General features: G+C 36.3%; 1 protein-coding gene across 3 annotated transcripts in view; it reads right to left on the reverse strand.

Annotated features, from left to right (window-relative positions):
- LOC127654918 (integrin alpha-6-like) overlaps positions 1 to 17,000 on the reverse strand; it is a 76,311-nt gene extending 59,311 nt beyond the window's left edge. For 2 of the 3 annotated variants that reach the window (XM_052142475.1, XM_052142476.1), the window contains exons 1-5: positions 16,733 to 17,000; positions 3,451 to 3,578; positions 1,497 to 1,576; positions 1,102 to 1,363; positions 539 to 670 (exon numbers count right to left, since the gene is read on the reverse strand). In XM_052142475.1, coding sequence (XP_051998435.1) covers positions 539 to 670; positions 1,102 to 1,363; positions 1,497 to 1,576; positions 3,451 to 3,578; positions 16,733 to 16,917 — 787 coding nt within the window. In that variant the 5' untranslated portion in view covers positions 16,918 to 17,000. Of the gene's footprint in view, positions 1 to 538; positions 671 to 1,101; positions 1,364 to 1,496; positions 1,577 to 3,450; positions 3,579 to 15,140; positions 15,223 to 16,732 lie in introns of those variants that run through there. The other variant, XM_052142478.1, reaches the window with a different exon arrangement.
- Between the last annotated feature and the right edge of the window lie 345 nt (positions 17,001 to 17,345).

The following is a 17,345-nucleotide window of genomic DNA, read 5'->3' on the forward strand; positions in this document are numbered from 1 at the left end:
GCAAGAAAGTCAAATGAGTTTGAGATGACATAAGGGTGAGTAAATGATGTGAGAATTTTTGTCCAAACTATTCCTTTAAATTGCACTTGAAAATGGTTGTAGCGTGCTCTGGAGTAATTGTAAAGCGCTAAGAGCAACGAGCGCTAAGGAGACTTATGCTCTCATCTGCAGGACAATCTCAAAGTTTAAGGTGTTTACACTTAATGTAGTATAAAGCAAGACTTTAATATCAGGATACTTGTATGTTTTATTTGTTTTTTATTTAATCAACAATTAAAATAATAATAGATAAAGTAGGCAAATAAATGTGTGATACAGCAGGTACCTTCAGAATCAAAGCACATGCTCATGTTCTACTAAAAAATGAGAGAAGCCTAATTTTTTTAAGCAACAGGAAGTGGTGTAATTCCAAAAATGACCTGTAATAAACCCTTTGGTCTTTGGTGTCATTAAAAAATTATTGGAACATAATTACCATTTACCAGCATTAAAAAATAACCTTGAGTTAAAAATTATAGCAACTTTGTTTCAGATTCACCTAAGTAACTGTTTGCTGGTACTGGCACGAGATTTGGATCCAGACGGTTTTCATTCCCGACCTCATATGGACCATCATCAAACAAGCCCATTTCCAGCAGAGTGTTGTTCTTCTGCTCCACACGCACTATACCTTAAAAAGCAAAACAAATGAAAAAAACGTATGCTGTTATTTTGAAAGGAAAAGTGAAGGATTTATAATGACAATGGTTATGAAAGAATTTTCATGAATTTTTTTTTTTTGCAAATTACAGTATTAACGAAAAACAGTGAATTGTGTTGCTTGCAATACATTTTTATTTTATCAGAATAAAATGTGCTTATTTTGAATAGTCGCAAATAGAGAAAGATGATTTTTTTTTGCCTAATTAATGGCGTAGTTACGGCATCTACAAGCAGGGGCAAACTGCTGAAGCTAACCATTTAGACATTGACCCCATGACAGCTATAGGACCACTGAATTGTATTCAAGTGTGTGTGTGTGTGTGTGTGTGTGTATGTACACGAATAGCCTTAAACCTATGGTCACATCATTTTGTCTATTGCATCAGGCATCATTTCTACCTTTCCAGTTGTATGCTCCTGGTGCTCCAAAGATGACATAATGGTAGTCTCTCGTAAAGGTGGCAGCAAGACCCTGCTGACAGGACCCGAATCTTTCATGACCCCTGGCGCGACCATCACAGAATTTCCAGTTGCCCCCATCCTCATCTGATTGGCTGTCAATGCTCAGGTCCTGACTCAGCATGTAACAGCGTCCAGTGATGTCACGTGCCTCTTGTAGTGTGTTCGGAAACAACAATCGCTGGTAGCGATGGGCACATGTCTGATGGAAGAAAGAAAAAAAGAAAGAATAGTAGAAGTATAACTCCTCCAAGGTACTCTGTACTGATATAGGTGTCAGATAAGTAAATGTGAATCTAAGGACACTTTAACTGGAAGTCAATAAATTGACATACCACAATCTTGCCTCCAGGTCCCTGACTCTGAACTGTCACACCCATCCACTGGTTCTCTTTATTCTCCACACGAATGTCCACTGTGACAGTTATCATATACAGAAATCAATGATTATCAAGTAATTATTACAATTCAAGCTATATCACAGAATACTGGCAATAAGTGAATATAAATCTAAATGAATAAGCATTAAAGACCACAATATTTACAACAGCATGTCTACAAAAACCGTGGTTCTCAACTGGAGTGTCATGACCCAAAAAATGGGTTTCAGGTCTGTTCTTATAGGGTTACAGAAAGCAGCGAAAAAAAGGGCAAATGCAAATACTATAATCATGCATAGTTATAAATGCAAGACAAATAGACTAAAAAACTTTTAAAAGGGATGAGAACACACTTTCCAATTCATCAAGTCAAACTGTACTGTTTTTTTTTCCTTGGTTTTATGGCTAATACAACATTTGGCCTGATAAATCAACAGCAATTTACTAAAAATTTATCCATTACAAATTACAATTATTCTCTAAAATTGTAATCACATTATTCATTACTTCTACTTAAAGTTGCTTTCTGAAACAATTCTCGTGGAAAAGATTTTTGTTTTTCAAACTCTTCAAATTCAAAATTATGTCTAGATGTCCTCCTTGTTCATGTAAGTCATACACTCCACAAATGTTTCCCTTACAGTGATAGTTATGAAAGACGGTGGAATAGTGGGCTAAAGCACAGAACTGGTAAGGTTGCCGGTTCGATCAATACAGCCACCACCATTGTGTCCTTGAGCAAGGCACTTAACTCCTGGTTGCTCCAGGCAGTTTGTACCTGTAATAAGTGCATTGTAGTTTGCTTTGGATAAAAGCGTTTGCCATATGCATACATTTAAATGTAGTTACAAGTAAACACACTGTAAAAGAAAAGTAAACAGACATACATATTAACATAATTTTTTTTTTTAATTATTCAACATAAATAATTTTATTTGAGAAATTTTGTGTAACCCAAGTAATGCACTTAACATAAAGTAATTAACTACTGATTAACTACTGAACTTTTTACTTAAGTAGTAATTATATTACAGCAGGGGTGTAGCAACCATTATAACTGGAGGAAACATGTCCCCCTCACTTTTTGAAATAACTAAATTTGTCTGCCTGGACTTTTTGAGAAAGACACTTATTTAGCTTAATCTTAATTCAATTGAATTGTTTTTAGCTGTTCACATAAAATGAAGCCTTTAAGACCAAGCAAAAGCCTCTGTCAGCTGGTTGCTTTTGGTAAATGCATTAATTCCACTGGCTAGCACTCACATTTCACAACCCACTTTTTGATTCAGCAAATCAGTTTGGGCAAATGAAGACAACGTCAAGTCAAGTTTATTTTTAAAGTTAATTTAAAAATAAAAAAATAGCAGACTTGAAACCAAAGTGCTGTACAATAGTAAGAAATCCAAGTATAATAATAAAGCATACATACTAATAACAGCAAAGATAATGGAAATCACACTACAATAAGTAATTCATAATTACAATATTAACAGAAATAATAAAAGACACAATAAACTAAACAAACAAACACAGCTAGAACATAAAAAAGCTATAAATATTAATAAGCCCAACAGCCTGCCAGGTTTTAGCGTGACATAAAGAGTCATCTTTGACTATTGTAAGTTAATGTTGTTAAACAGATGAAAACATTTTACATTTTGGTAACTTTTAGCAAGTTTTTAATCTCGGACCTCTGTCTTTTTCACAGAAACACTGAAAAAGATATCTCATGTACAACCACCTGCCAAAAGAATGAAGGGGACAGACATTCGGGACTTCTTTCATCAGGGTCATGTGTGCAACAACAATAATCATGTCATAGTATACATCTAAACAGTGATATTGTTATAAACCATATTTAATATTTTCTGTTCATATAATTTGATAAAGCTTGAAACAAAGCACTCACCATCATTGTCAAACTCCACCCGTTTACAGTCATCTGGATGGGTGGTGATGTCGCAGCTGTACAGCCCACCTGTGATGTTTGCCCTCTGATTGGATAAAGCCCTGGCCATGGGAGCACCAATCAACAATCTGCACAAAGCAAATATATTTGATTACTTGTATTCATTTTACTCCTCCTTATTTACTCTCATGCTCAATGTAACTCAGGATTCAGTAATTCAATCTACAGTGATTAAAAAATAGCAAGGCTTTGGGAACAAAAATCAAGCAGCAAATCAAAACAGTTTGGTAAATAATTTGTCTAGATGCTAAGGCTTAAGGGGCCGGTCACATTAGGATTTGAGCAAGATAATTTTTTCCAGACAGCACAACGGACCAGGATATGATGTCTCACATGAGGGCATTTTTATATGAATAACAAATAATATTATATTGAAAATGTTAGAAACTAAATAAAAACTTGCAGTTCTGAAACATCTTCTCGTCATCTTGATTCGCAGGTCAGAGTTCACCAAACTTGATATTTTGTCTCGAGCAAAATGCAGGTAGGCATGATAACCCATGCTCCCAACATGCTGTTCCATACAATAGGATGCAAACATATGCTTTGGACAAATTCTAAGCAGCATTGCATGTATCCTTCATAGGTAAGGTAATCCCAGAATGTATTTGGCAAGATGATAGGGTTTACATGCAAACCCAAACCGTATGCAACCATACGCAAAGGTCTGTGGTATCAAGATGCAGGCTTAGTGAAAGAATTAATCCAAGATGGCGGACAGAGTTCAGAGAAATGTTAATTATAAATGTATGAATATTTGATTCAACACTGAAAAGTACTGATACAAATACTTCCATATGGCTAAAATTGGCTGCACAATATTTGTATATGCTTTGCATTTTTTGTGCTTATTATGCTTTTGTGCTTCAGAATCATGTAGTTAGCTTAGCAACATGTTAGCATAAGACTCTAGTGGAATGAAACTTGTGAAGTGTGATGTTAAACTCCTATTTACAACTTGAAAACGTATAATTTTAAGAAATGTTTTTCATATTTTTCCTCAAACATTTCCCAAATACACCGTTGCGATGCCATGTTGAAAGAACCAATGGTGATGGTTAAAGTTAGTTTCTTCACCCATATTGTTTTAGAGAATATACAATTGAATTTATGTAGTGATTAAGTAATTTGCTATCATCAACAACACAGCCACACATGGATCCATTTTGGTGTTAAAAGCATTGCAATAGAAACAAATGTGAACCACTCTGAGAAGCAAAATCTCCAAGTTAACAACTCATAATAATGTTAATTCTGAAATGACGTGAACACTGCACTACTAACGGAAGCTCAGTAGATTTTGGGACAGCAAGAAATTGTTAGGAAGACAAAAAGAAAAAAGTAAAGTTATGACATAATTATTAGGCATTAATAATTATGACTGGTGCTTTTTCATGAAGAGGATCTGACAGATTATTTCATCAGCGGGTGTCTTCCTGTTTCCATTAACCATCAGCCAGCTGCACCAAATCAATTATTTACATATACACTGCTGTCATCACATCCAAACTAAACACACCTCAATCTATACACACATTTACGCTCACAATAATTACCACTTACAGTTATGACTGGGCAATGTTTTCTTTTCAATCCGATACCAAGAACCTCTGGAAATATTGTCGACATGGAAACCAATACCGATAGCCTACTTATTATTAAATGGAAAGTTTTTGCCATTTCTGTGGATAAAATGGGCAATTATTACCATTTAACATTGCATTTAAAAGCTTTTTAAACATTTATTATGGTATAACAACACAAGAACTTTTAATTTTAGATATTTTTTCACACAAACCCATGATAGTAAATGTCACATTTGTGGCATTTGTTGTTATTTAGTGTGAAATAACACTTGTAATGAATTTGGAATGTGACTGAGCACTGTTTGTGACTGCTTGTGCATTTTGCGTGTGTTCAGATGAGTGGAAGGAAAAATTGTTCCTATGCTACACATCTTATGATACACATTAATTTTCAATTGACATTAAGATCGATCTGCCCATCTCTACTTACAGTATCAGAGCAAGACCATTTAACACTGCAGCAGAACCCAATGATCATATTGTTGCAAAATATGCAGTGGTGTGTTTGATGAACATCTGGAATCTTTTCAACCAATCCCTTTTCCACAGTTCATTCCAGACACACCTGTCCCAAAAGAAGAGATTCCTTTATTTGACAGACCACTTCTACATCCATTGTGGTTTTAATTAATTTGTTTTTCTATTTTTATTTTTTTACATTTATGTACTTTTTAAAAGAAGACAGATCCAAAATTGCATGACAGTTAGACAAACTGTGGCAGTTTGCTCAAATCTACACACAGCAGTTCATAACAGCCAGTTTAGAGCAACTGTTATTCTGATTAAACATTTCCAGCATGTTTTTCTTGTTTGGCAGCACATATGAGTCAACTGTACAGGGCACTTCAGTAAATGAAAAAGTGAAAACTCTGTCACACTTACAGGCAACACAGTGAATGCATTGTGAGACAAATGAAGAAGTAAAAAATGTTGGAGAGTAACTTTTTCCAGGCAGAGCTCTGTTTGTGTGTGTGTGTGTGTGTGTGTGTGTGTGTGTATGTGTGTGTGTGTGTTTCTAACCTGGCTACACTTTTATTGACAAATTTAAAGATTCTCAAAAGGAATATAAATATAATATTTTTATCCACTTCACTTCACTTCACTAAAAATGCTAAAAGTTATATTTTTGGGTCACTTTGGACACTACAAGCCAGCACATTATTCTAATTATGAATAATGGAACTATTCTGCAAGTGTGCAATATAAATTGCGAAATTGTGGTGAATAAGTAAGAGAAAATGCACAGTCAGACAGTTATTATTGATAAATAATCTCCTGAATGGATTTGATACAAGAAGTAGGACATGTCACTTGCAATACCCGGATGACTGGTCTGATAGGTCTAGACCCCAATGTGTGCGGTTGTTAAACACAAAATATGCTATGCTCTAGACACGTGATGTAAATCTCGTCATTACCAGAGTGCGCAAGCACTTAATGCACCCAGCCCGATGTTTCTATCCATACTTTTAAGACTGCAGAATGTACATGCACCTGGAGGTATTTGCACTAATTAGTGGGACCACAAGGTGGCAACACTTACATTTTGAGCCATTGCTATCACAAAGAAGTGCTAGAAGAACATAAGGCACTAAACATCAGGAGGTGAAGGTAAAAACAACAACAGTGGATGTGCAAGTTCAAGAGAACGTGTGAGAGGAGGTCTGGAGCTACCTGCATTTGCATAACTCGAGTCTGAAGGAATATAAAGACATCTTCATGGATCTAAACTCCAGAAGAGTAAGTCCGGTGGGTCATAGCAGTCATAACACACACCTGTGTATGTGCGCACAGTTATATGGAGTATAATTTTGACAGGCTCGTGTTCGACTGCACCCAGACTCAAATTGGAAGTATACCTAGGGCTTATCACAGAAATGTCAGACCGCTTGATAGGACCATTGATGGTTAATAAATATGTAATAATATACTGCCAGCCAGTCATTATCACAAAATAAACCCAAACAGAGTGATCAGGACTCAGACGCAAAGAAGAAGTCTTGTATCACCCTGAAGGTTTTTTTTTTTTTTTTTAACTAAAATACTGGCTGAGCATTATCATAAATGGGCATTATTCCACTTATTACACTACTATAGAGCTAAACCAATCAGAATCAAGTATTTCAGAAATCCACATAACAAGACATATTACAATTTAAAAAAAACAATTAAATAAAATGTTCTACACTCACAATGGAGTTATTTTGATAACAGTTTACATTCATGTTATAAAGGTTTTTTTATTCATTTACAAGTGCATTATAAATCATTGGTATGCATATATAACAACATGCATAAAAAGGGTGACTTTCATACAATACTTGCCAAATAACCAGCCATGTTACCTGATATGTTATAAACGCTTAATAAAACTTATTCAACATTAGTAACCTATGCAAATGTACCTTAATGTAATGTGGACACAAATAAACAATATATTAAGGAGTTGACAACATTAAAACTCTTTGTAAATAAAGTTCAGTATGGTTTAATGTCATTAGGGTTTATTATATGATATAACTGTACCTGTATGCTACGAATGAGAATGAAGAGCTGAAAAGTGTTTTTGCAGAGGACTTTAGATAACTAGGACTAGTTAAAACCATTATTTTGAAAAAGTGACAACAAAAAAAGTGACAACACAAGTGACTCAAGACATTACAGTAATGAATATAAACACAAAGTGCACTGTAGCTAAATAACATAATCCCTGCCCTTAATCTCACTATAATAATACATTTTTGCTGCATTGTGTCATAAATCATGAAATTATGGCATTTTATATGACTCATATAAAGTGTAACCATTATTTTAAAGGGTTAGTTCACCCAAAAGGTCAGTTTTCATTTGTTCCCCTTCATGTCATTCCAAAGCTGTATGACTTTCATACAGGAGAAAGGGACATTTTAAACAATGTTAACACTCTTTATTCCATACAATGACAGTGAATGGTGACTGAGTCTGTCAGCCTCACAATATGCCTGACATCTAATTTTATATCCCACAAAAGCAAGAAAATCATTCAGGTTTGGAAGATGAGGGTGAGCAAATGATAAGAGAATTTTCATTTTGGGGGAACTATTCCTTTAAGGCTCTGTTCGGCCAAGCAACATGGTTCATTTGTTAAGCATTACAATTATGAAACATTAAAGTAAATAAACATTTGGAGTACAGTAAATAAACATTCCCCCCTCAATTCCACAGACATGCGGCAGGTGGACGTTTAAACTTTGGGACCGCAGCAGCCCTTGGTCATAGTTGCAAAATTCCACACATCTCTGATGAACAACATTGGGAGTGACATGCCAAACCCACAGATTTGGGGCTCAACACTGTGCTCTCTACATGGGAAACAGGCCAGCCATTTTAGTACTTAGAGCTTTCATCTGTGCACTCACTACCCCTTAATCGACTTTCCATGGAAAATCCATTCAGATCAGCATGTTTGCGAGCTGTGGGACACACGAGTCCTCCACTTGTCACTACTGGGACACTCGGCCATACTCATGAATGAAATGTTTTATTTTGATAGCAGGATAATAGACATTGTTACTCTTGTACATAATATGACTGCTTAGAGGGTCCACAACAACTCATGATAACTTTATAGCAGCCCAATAACACTCTTAAAAAAATATATATATATTTTTTATGGGCAATTAACCTTTAACATCCATTGAACCATCCCATTGCACAAAAGGTACTTTGTATTGAAAAAAAAAGGTTGTTTAGACTATCTAAAAAGTTTCTTCCAAAATGTGTCTTTTAAGAACCTTTCACTGAAAGGTTCTTTGGGGAACCAAAATGGTTGCGAAAACCCCTTTTTGGGAACCTTTATTGTTAAGAGTGAACATTAAAGTTCATCTTGTAACATCTTACAAATGATCATGGCAACTCATCATTTCCAAAAAGAAAAAAAAAACAGTTATTATACTATTATTAAAATAAAACTGTTGAAACTTGGTATTTGCCACCACATCAAGATTAAACACAATGACAGAAAGACTCTGAATGCTTCCTACATTGTTTGAGAAGACCATCATTTATTATGGTTTTACAAAAGTAGCTATAACAGATTAACTACACCGTCAAAGTGGTATCCTGAATTTGTTACCTCAAAAAAGCTATTTCTACCTGATCTAATAATTACAAGTTGGGTTGTTGGTCTGTAAAATAAATAAATAAATACGAATTATGACAAAAATATCTAACCATGTTTCAGGCTTTAACAGGATGTAATTTTGATGACTGACTCACTATTTTATGATACTAACCTTCGGGAGCTATCAAAGTCTGGTTTTCACTTTAAAATGTATTGTTAATCACATTAGTAACCACAAAAGGCCACATGATGCATTAAAGTTAACCAAGAGTGACCCTTCCAGGAGCAATAATTAATACTCAAGTAGAGACAGTGTGCAGTGTTGCTCACACAAACACAAAACCACATCAGGGTAACACATGTGAAATTAAAATAATGACAGTATGTATTCAGGTTGATTCAGTGATAATTTCAGTGATAAATTAACGTTTTTGGTTTAAATAAAAACAGTTCATTTAGATTGAGATTTTGTTTTAGGTAAAAAAATTTTCAATGTATGTATAAAGTATCTCTCTTTATTTTTTCTGCCTTTTGACAATATTCACTATAAATACATTATTATAAGCTTAATAAGCTTAAAATGGTGATTTGTTTATTTTTATAAATATATTCAATCAATATAAATATAAAGCTATTTCTAGCAAAGTAGATTCAAAACGTTTAATGCAAGCTATAATATAGTTAAAAAAATCAAGAGGGATATAAGTCTAACTTAATTACTGCTATAGTCACAATGTTGCTTAATGTTATATTGTCAGCAAAATCATTGCAAATATATCGTAATTACCCAATATATGTATATCGGCTGGCCCTTTTAATAGGGTACATTTTTGTATGGTATTTTTTCTTTTGTTGAGTTCATGCTGTGATGTAAACATGCTTTTGTTTTTGTTATTGTCCTTGAATAATCCTCTCTTAGTATTTTGAATCACAAGAGTGGTAGAAGAGATTGGCCTTGGGTCATTATTGGACTGAGAATCTAATGACAAAAAACAAATTGAATGTGGAGAATGTGTCCAGTCAACCTGACACACCCCATCCACCGTAAAGAAGAACAAAAGATCTCATTAGAGAAATTATGGGAAAACATAATTTTACTTAAAAAGCCGAAGAAGCTCTGCCTTATTTTCAGGCATGAAAAGCAGAACTATAATTCAGTATTCTTAGCAGAAAGGTTTGAGTTTGATAAGTCTGAGCATGTTATTGTTGGGAGTACCAGTTCTTATTAATTCGGGGTCACCATAGTTTATATTCTGATTAAACAGAATTCCTTTAAAAACAATGGGTTTTAAAACAAGGGATTCTAAAACTGAGATCCACAATTATCTATTCTTATAGTCATATAATATTACAGAATTTAAATTTGAAGACTCTTAATGCTCGATGATAAACACATTGCAGCTATTAAAATGAACATTGATAGACACAGTATGTGTGTGTTGTGTGGGTGTGGGAGTAGGTGGGTGTTTACTCATTTTGTCTACTAACAGCTATTTCCTCACTGTCGTAGCAGCTGGCTGCAATCTGTCACTTACCCATTGTTAAATCTCTTTACCTCTAAAAAGAAACCTACCTTTTTGTTTCTTGATAATACTCAGTGACCATGCACCCAGTACTTCACCTAGATTTCTACCTGTTTCAGTTTGCTGCTTCATCACAGAAGGGGAAAAAATCTCCAGAGCAAGCTGTCAGTACTTGTCATTTTAATCACGCAAAAGTTTCCATTAGTTTTCATCTTTCCATTTGAAAATACAGCAGAGGCATAACCTTTCACTAATTCTCAAAGTGTTACACAGTCCAAAACCATCCGTGCCAAAGCTGCAGCATCTGTTGTGAGTAACCACTCTGCCCAGAGTTCCTCATAAACTGGCATAACTATGCAAGTGTGTTTAATTGCTTTGTTGAAAATCAAACTGCATTACAATCACAGTTGTTTGAGCTTTGTAATCTATCCTAACAAAGCTTGACTGTATGGGACTTCTTGTGTTGGGTATTATATTTAAGAGTGATCCATTTGTTTTTGGTTATATTAGTTTGCTATGCAAGAGTTGGACTGTGTTGGGTAATGTTGGGGTATCATTAGTTTATGGTTGTGTTGAGGTATGATGGGTGTTTTGGGTTATGTTGAGGTGTGAAGTGTGTGTTGGGGTATGATTGATGTGTTGGGTTATGTTGGGGTATGACTGGGTTGTTGGGATATGATTGGTGTGTTGGGTTATGTTGAGGGATGGTGGGTTTTTTGTTTAATGTTGCGGTATGATGGGTGTGTTGGGTTAAGTTAAGATATGATGGGGTTTATGGGGTATGATTGGTGTGTTGGGCTGTGTTGCGGTATGATGAGTATTTTGGGTTGCGTTGGGTATATTGAGTTATGTTGGGGTATAATGGGTTTGTTGGGTTATATTGAGATATGATGGGTGTGTTGGGCTGTGTTGCAGTATGTTAAGTACGTTGGGTTATGATGGGGTATGATGGTTTTTGGGTTATGTTGGGGTATGATTGGTTTTTGGGTTATGTTGGGGTATGATGGGTTTTTGGGTTATGTTGGAGCATGATGGGTTTGTTGGATTATGTTGAGTGTGTTGAGCTGTGTTTAGGTATGATAAGTGTGTTGGGTCATGTTGGGGTATGATGGGATTGTTGGGTTATGATGGATTTTTTGGGTTATTATGAGGTAAGTGGGTGTGTTGGGGTGTGTTCTGATATGATAAATGTATTGGGTTATGTTAGGGTATGATGGGGTTGTTGGGGGTATGATGGGTGTGTTGGACTCTATTGGGGTATGATGGGTGTGAAGGGTTAAGGGATGGTAATTTTGGTAATTTTGTCTACTCAAGTACTCAAAGTAATTACTCAAGTATTCGTAGAGTACTCAAGGGGAGGTTCAACTAGACAGCAGGAGTGTGTGCATGAGAGAAAGTGAAATCAAAACTGAAGTAATAGGTTAAAATAAATGTATTGTTTCTTATTTAGCTGTTAAAATGACAGAGAGCATTTGGAATTATTCGTCAATGTTTCAAAAATCGGGAAATTATGTGAAGGAGAACTTTTGGTTAATGCAACCCCTGACCCCTTAACCTGTTGGGTAAAGTGATTGTTAATGCCCCACCAGAAATAATGTGCCTGAGATGCCACTGAGTGTAATGTGTATGTTGGGTTATGTTGTGGTTTTATGTGTGCATTGGTTGTGTTGTGGTGTCATGTTTGTGTTGAGTTATACGGCATTTGAATGTGATGTGTTTGTTTTGGTTTGTGTTTCGTAGTCAACTGATATGGGTTTTTAAATGGCAGATGCTGATAGAAAGAGAAAGAAAAAAAACAACAACAACAGTGCACAAAGTAGTTCAGCAAAGCAATATTCGTAAATCAGAGGAACAGAGTTTTAATCCAGGCTTATCAAATATGTGCTTCAGAGGAAGATATATGAGTGCTCCACAGGAAGAAATGCTGGATTCGCTCAAGTTTTGAAAGGTTTATGAATTACATCTGTTTAAACGACGTGTGCACAAATTTGCAGAAGCTATTTGATAAAGTTATATTGATAGTTGCCTTTATATCATAAGACAAAACAGTTCAATGTTACAGAGAACTGTGTAGGAGAGATAGAGAGAGAATGAAACACTTCAAATATCATGTGGTCCGGTACGTATGTCCTGGCTCTGATACACATGACTATCTATTATTGTAATAACATGATGGCACATGACAAAACGAACTGCAATTGGTTACTTACATGTCTCAGATGGCTTCTTTACATGCAAGCAGGCGATTCTCTGCATCCTCGCGGCTTGAGAAACGTCTAACTGGAAAAGATTTATCAGCCTCTGCAATATATCGTTCGACCACTAGTTGTGTTGGGGGATGACTAGTGTTCTAGGTTTTGTTGGGGTGTGTGTGATGTGTTGGGTTATATTGATGTATAATGGGTGTGTTGGGTTACATTAGGAAATCAAATATAGTCTTAATGTAGTTTTTTAAACATATTTGACTAATGGGAAACACAATAAAAATATATTCTACTACACATCCACCCACACCTCAAAGGAGGCCAAACAAAAGTGTAAAAAGGATTTGCAATTCAATATTAGGAACCATCAAAGAAAAGAAATGAAAAGAAAAGAATAGGAAAGGAAAGAAAAGAAAAGAGGCCTCTAGCAGTCTGTCTCTCATGTTACAGGAGCACAGATGGCCTGGTGGACATATTCCCTGATTTCTGCAGTTCCAGTGTAAACAAATGCCAACCTGTTCATAGACCGCTCTGGATACTAGCAGCTCAGACATGTTCAACTGTTTATAGAGATTATGTGGTTTCCTTCTCTGAAGAATAGCAAGGGCAAATCAACACTGGTCCTTTCCAGACTAGATCACAGGAAACTATAAGAATTACAGGAAGGAAAACAGCTTGCGTGGCATTAAAAAGAAGTTGCTACTGAAAATTAGTGACCTGAATGGCATCTCAAGTAAAGAAAAAAAAAAAAACTTGAGTACAGCTCAAACTGTCCCTCAATTCATAAATCATCTTGTTTTTAAAGAAAGTGTAACTTTTCTCACAGATCTCAGCCTACGTGAAAACAGATTCACCTCTGACTAAGAGAAATGCAGTCATGCAGCACAAATGGGCTTTCAACACCCAAAGCCCCACTGCAGTCTTACAACAAGAGTAGAGACATTTTCACACTCTTATGAGAATGTTGGGGAGAACGGTCACAGCTCAGGCTTTGTGTGCATGCCAATGCTAAGTAATACAATCACAAATACACTTTTTCTAATTTTCTAACACATTCTTTTAATAATAGTGAATCTGTCATAATTCAAGCAATAAGACATTTCCTCATACAACATGATTACATGAGAAGTCGGAATGTTGTTTCTGAAAGATTCAGTACCCTGACATCAGTTATTAGGATATGGCATATTTATATCAATTATGCCCCATTATCTCCCATCAGACATTTCTGGATGGGTTAAAGCATGTTTACCATCTCCCCTGGTGCGACCAGAAGCATGATGTGTCAACTGTGTGGGGACCCAATTTCTCTTCCCACCTTGAAACCAGGATGTTTTTGCATTTGTATTGTAATTAATTATAGGTTTACTTTTCCCTCAAAGTTTACATTTTTACTCCACTGATGGTTAGGTTAAGGCTTTGGTGGTAAAGTTAATAAAATATGAATTCCTTTTCTCTGTATTATATCCTTTACAGCTAAAAACAACTTCACATCTCGCGTTTGCGTTTCACCCGGAAACTGGAGCTCACATGTGCACATACATTCAAAAACACTTCCCACTTCGACCACTGGGGTAGTGCTTCAAATTTGATAAACACAAGAAAAGTCAACTTACTGAAAGTAAAATCAACCTACTGTTTTCAAAATTCATTGTGAGATCATTGTGCATCATGCACTCTCATATGTCTTCTCTCATTTCCTGTCAATGCAAACCCCCTCCCAGTACATTACCTTGACCTCAAACAACTGATCCTCTTTTTGGGGGTAAATAGAGAAACTACCACCAAACTGCTGAGGAATTCCAAGCAGCCACAGAGTTGATCCAAACAGATTATATTTAAAAAAAAAAAAAATAAAAATAAAAAAATAAATTAGGTCTTTAGATAATTGATGTATAGTTTGGAAAACAGTGGAAAAACCTTAGCTTCTGAGATTTTACCCTTAGACATTTCAGAAAAGACACATTAAAGATTAAAGAAAATCTGAAGTGTCTCAGACACCGCTATCAGTGTGGAAATCACTAGTGGGAACCATTGTGCTGTTAGCAAAAGCTTGGCAAACACCCAAAGATTGAGCATCAGCATTTTCACAGATTCACATGCATTATTCACAAGAAAATGTAGCTCTACAAGAATCCACATAATGTCCAATGTATACAGCAATACATTTACATTTAGTGTCCACACTAAGCTAGAAATGTGGAGACATACGTACATCTGGTCACAGGTGCTACTCATTTTCATGGCAGCATGGATGCTGTAAACAGGTGTCTGCCACCACACACTTAAAACCACACTTGTTCATTTAAAACAACTGTTTAAACACTCACAAATGAACAAACAGACACAGCACACATAGTTCTATTTAGCTAATAACCCCCTCACAATCTGACACTAAGTAAATCATTCAGCCTTTTCGTTAATCTCAAACTAATCTCAGCCAGAGGAACTCATGGTCTTCAAACTCAGTTCACTGCCAACTAAACATTTTAGAAGTTAAGGAAGTTTGAACATTAAACGGATATCAGTTTGAGTTTGCTCAGAAGTTAACACTCTGACTCTAGAATATGGGGCTTTTTCCTTACACTTCAAACTGGTCCATAAAGGAGCCCTGAGTTCACATAATCAGTGACAAGCATGATTCGGCAATGGCATTTCCCCCCCTTACATACATTTTTTTCCTCCACCGATGGGTTGGTTTAGGTTTGGAGTTTGGAGGTGCAGTTTATAAAATATTAATTCCTCTTCACTGTATTACAGCCTTTACAGTTTAAAACAAATCACTTCAGAACTTGCTTTTGGTGCCCCTCCTAGAATTTTACAGCTGGAAAATGGAGCTCACACGTGCCCATACACCCAACAACAATTACCGCTTTGGCCGCTAGGGGCAGTGTTTCGAATTTAGGTAAGCACAGACTGATTTCAGCTAAAGAAAGTCAACCTACTGAACCACTGGAGGGCTGCAAAAAAAAATGCTAAACATTTTTTGCATAGATTTGTAACGATGTATATACAATTCTATACATCGTTTTGTGAAACAATATTTCTAGTTTATTTAATTGCTCATCTTTCCTTCCTAGCAATGTGCATACCTTTGTAAATAGTCTAATGTTGTGTAGAAAAAAGATGCTTTCTCACGCTTTTTATCATACATCAGTGGGGCTTTAAGGGAAAATATATACAGTAGCTGCCTTTTAGGAAGGGTGTCCCTTGCAAGAGGATCATCATATTTAGGGGTCTTTGGCATCAAAAAGTTTAAAAACCCCTGCAATTCTTAGGTTCTTAGAATGGATAAGAATAGGTCCTTTGCTGAGCCAATGATGCTGTATAGAACCACTGACGAACATGTATTTTGTGTGTAGTCTGTGTGGTTTTGCACTTTGAATTCTTTCAGTGAGAAAAGTAATTGTCCATTGGTGGCTTGTCGCATCACGCTAGTATTGTTAACTTGGCTGTACAAGTAAGACGCCTCTTCAAGCACCATGCTTGGGGGAAGCATGCCGCAACTCAATACCATCGACTACAGTCTGGGCTGTATGTTTATTGGGACTAATCACCATAAGGACACACAGTTGCTCACATTTCACCATTCAACAAGAGGTTTATATAATCTATACAATTAGAATAATATTTGTATGTTCTTATAGCGGAGAAAGTCATATTACAACTGTTGTAAATGAGAGGAGCACAGGTGCACGATGAGCGCCAGATGAACGGGTGTGAAGCGCGCATCTGATCACTCTCCCGATTATCCAGTGATCTCGTTTAGTGTAATCACAATAATCAACGAGAACAAATTGTACTCACATCCTTTTATCGGTGGGCTGGAGCTGCCGGTGCATGGCCAAAGAGAATCCAAAGAGGCTGCCCGGATGACCATTCTTCATGAGGACGTTTTGTGTGTCCAGGTTAAATGCACTTGCAGAAGTCCATAAGAGTAACGGAAAAATCCACAGATTTACAGATAAAAGACCCTCCTGAAAGAGCTCCATTTCATGTAATGAATGTGGTTGTATGCTCTTGTTAGCGGTAGTTCCCGCTGCACTGAGACTGAGAGGACAGAAGCTGTGATCCGTTCTGCACTGCGCTGAGAGAGAGATAGAGAGAGAGAGAGAGAGAGAGAGAGAGAGAGAGAGAGAGGGGGGGACTCGAGGGCCCCTCCTCCCACTGCTGTCCCTTCGCGCTCTGCGTCATTCACAGAGATGGACGAGTCTCACCCCATCTGAGTTTATGCACACCCAGTACATTCTTGCATTTATTGCAAACCTTTTCATTTTGTTAGACAGGATTTTCAACTGTTAAAAAAACGTTGATTCTTTTATTTAGGTCCGATGTGGTTTTCAAGGAAATAGCAGATACTGATATGACTGAAATATGGATTAAAGGTGCTTGTGCCATTGCAAGAGCAGCAGTAATCGAT

Source organism: Xyrauchen texanus, chromosome 14, assembly GCF_025860055.1.
Source record: "Xyrauchen texanus isolate HMW12.3.18 chromosome 14, RBS_HiC_50CHRs, whole genome shotgun sequence".
Classification (NCBI taxonomy): domain Eukaryota; kingdom Metazoa; phylum Chordata; class Actinopteri; order Cypriniformes; family Catostomidae; genus Xyrauchen; species Xyrauchen texanus.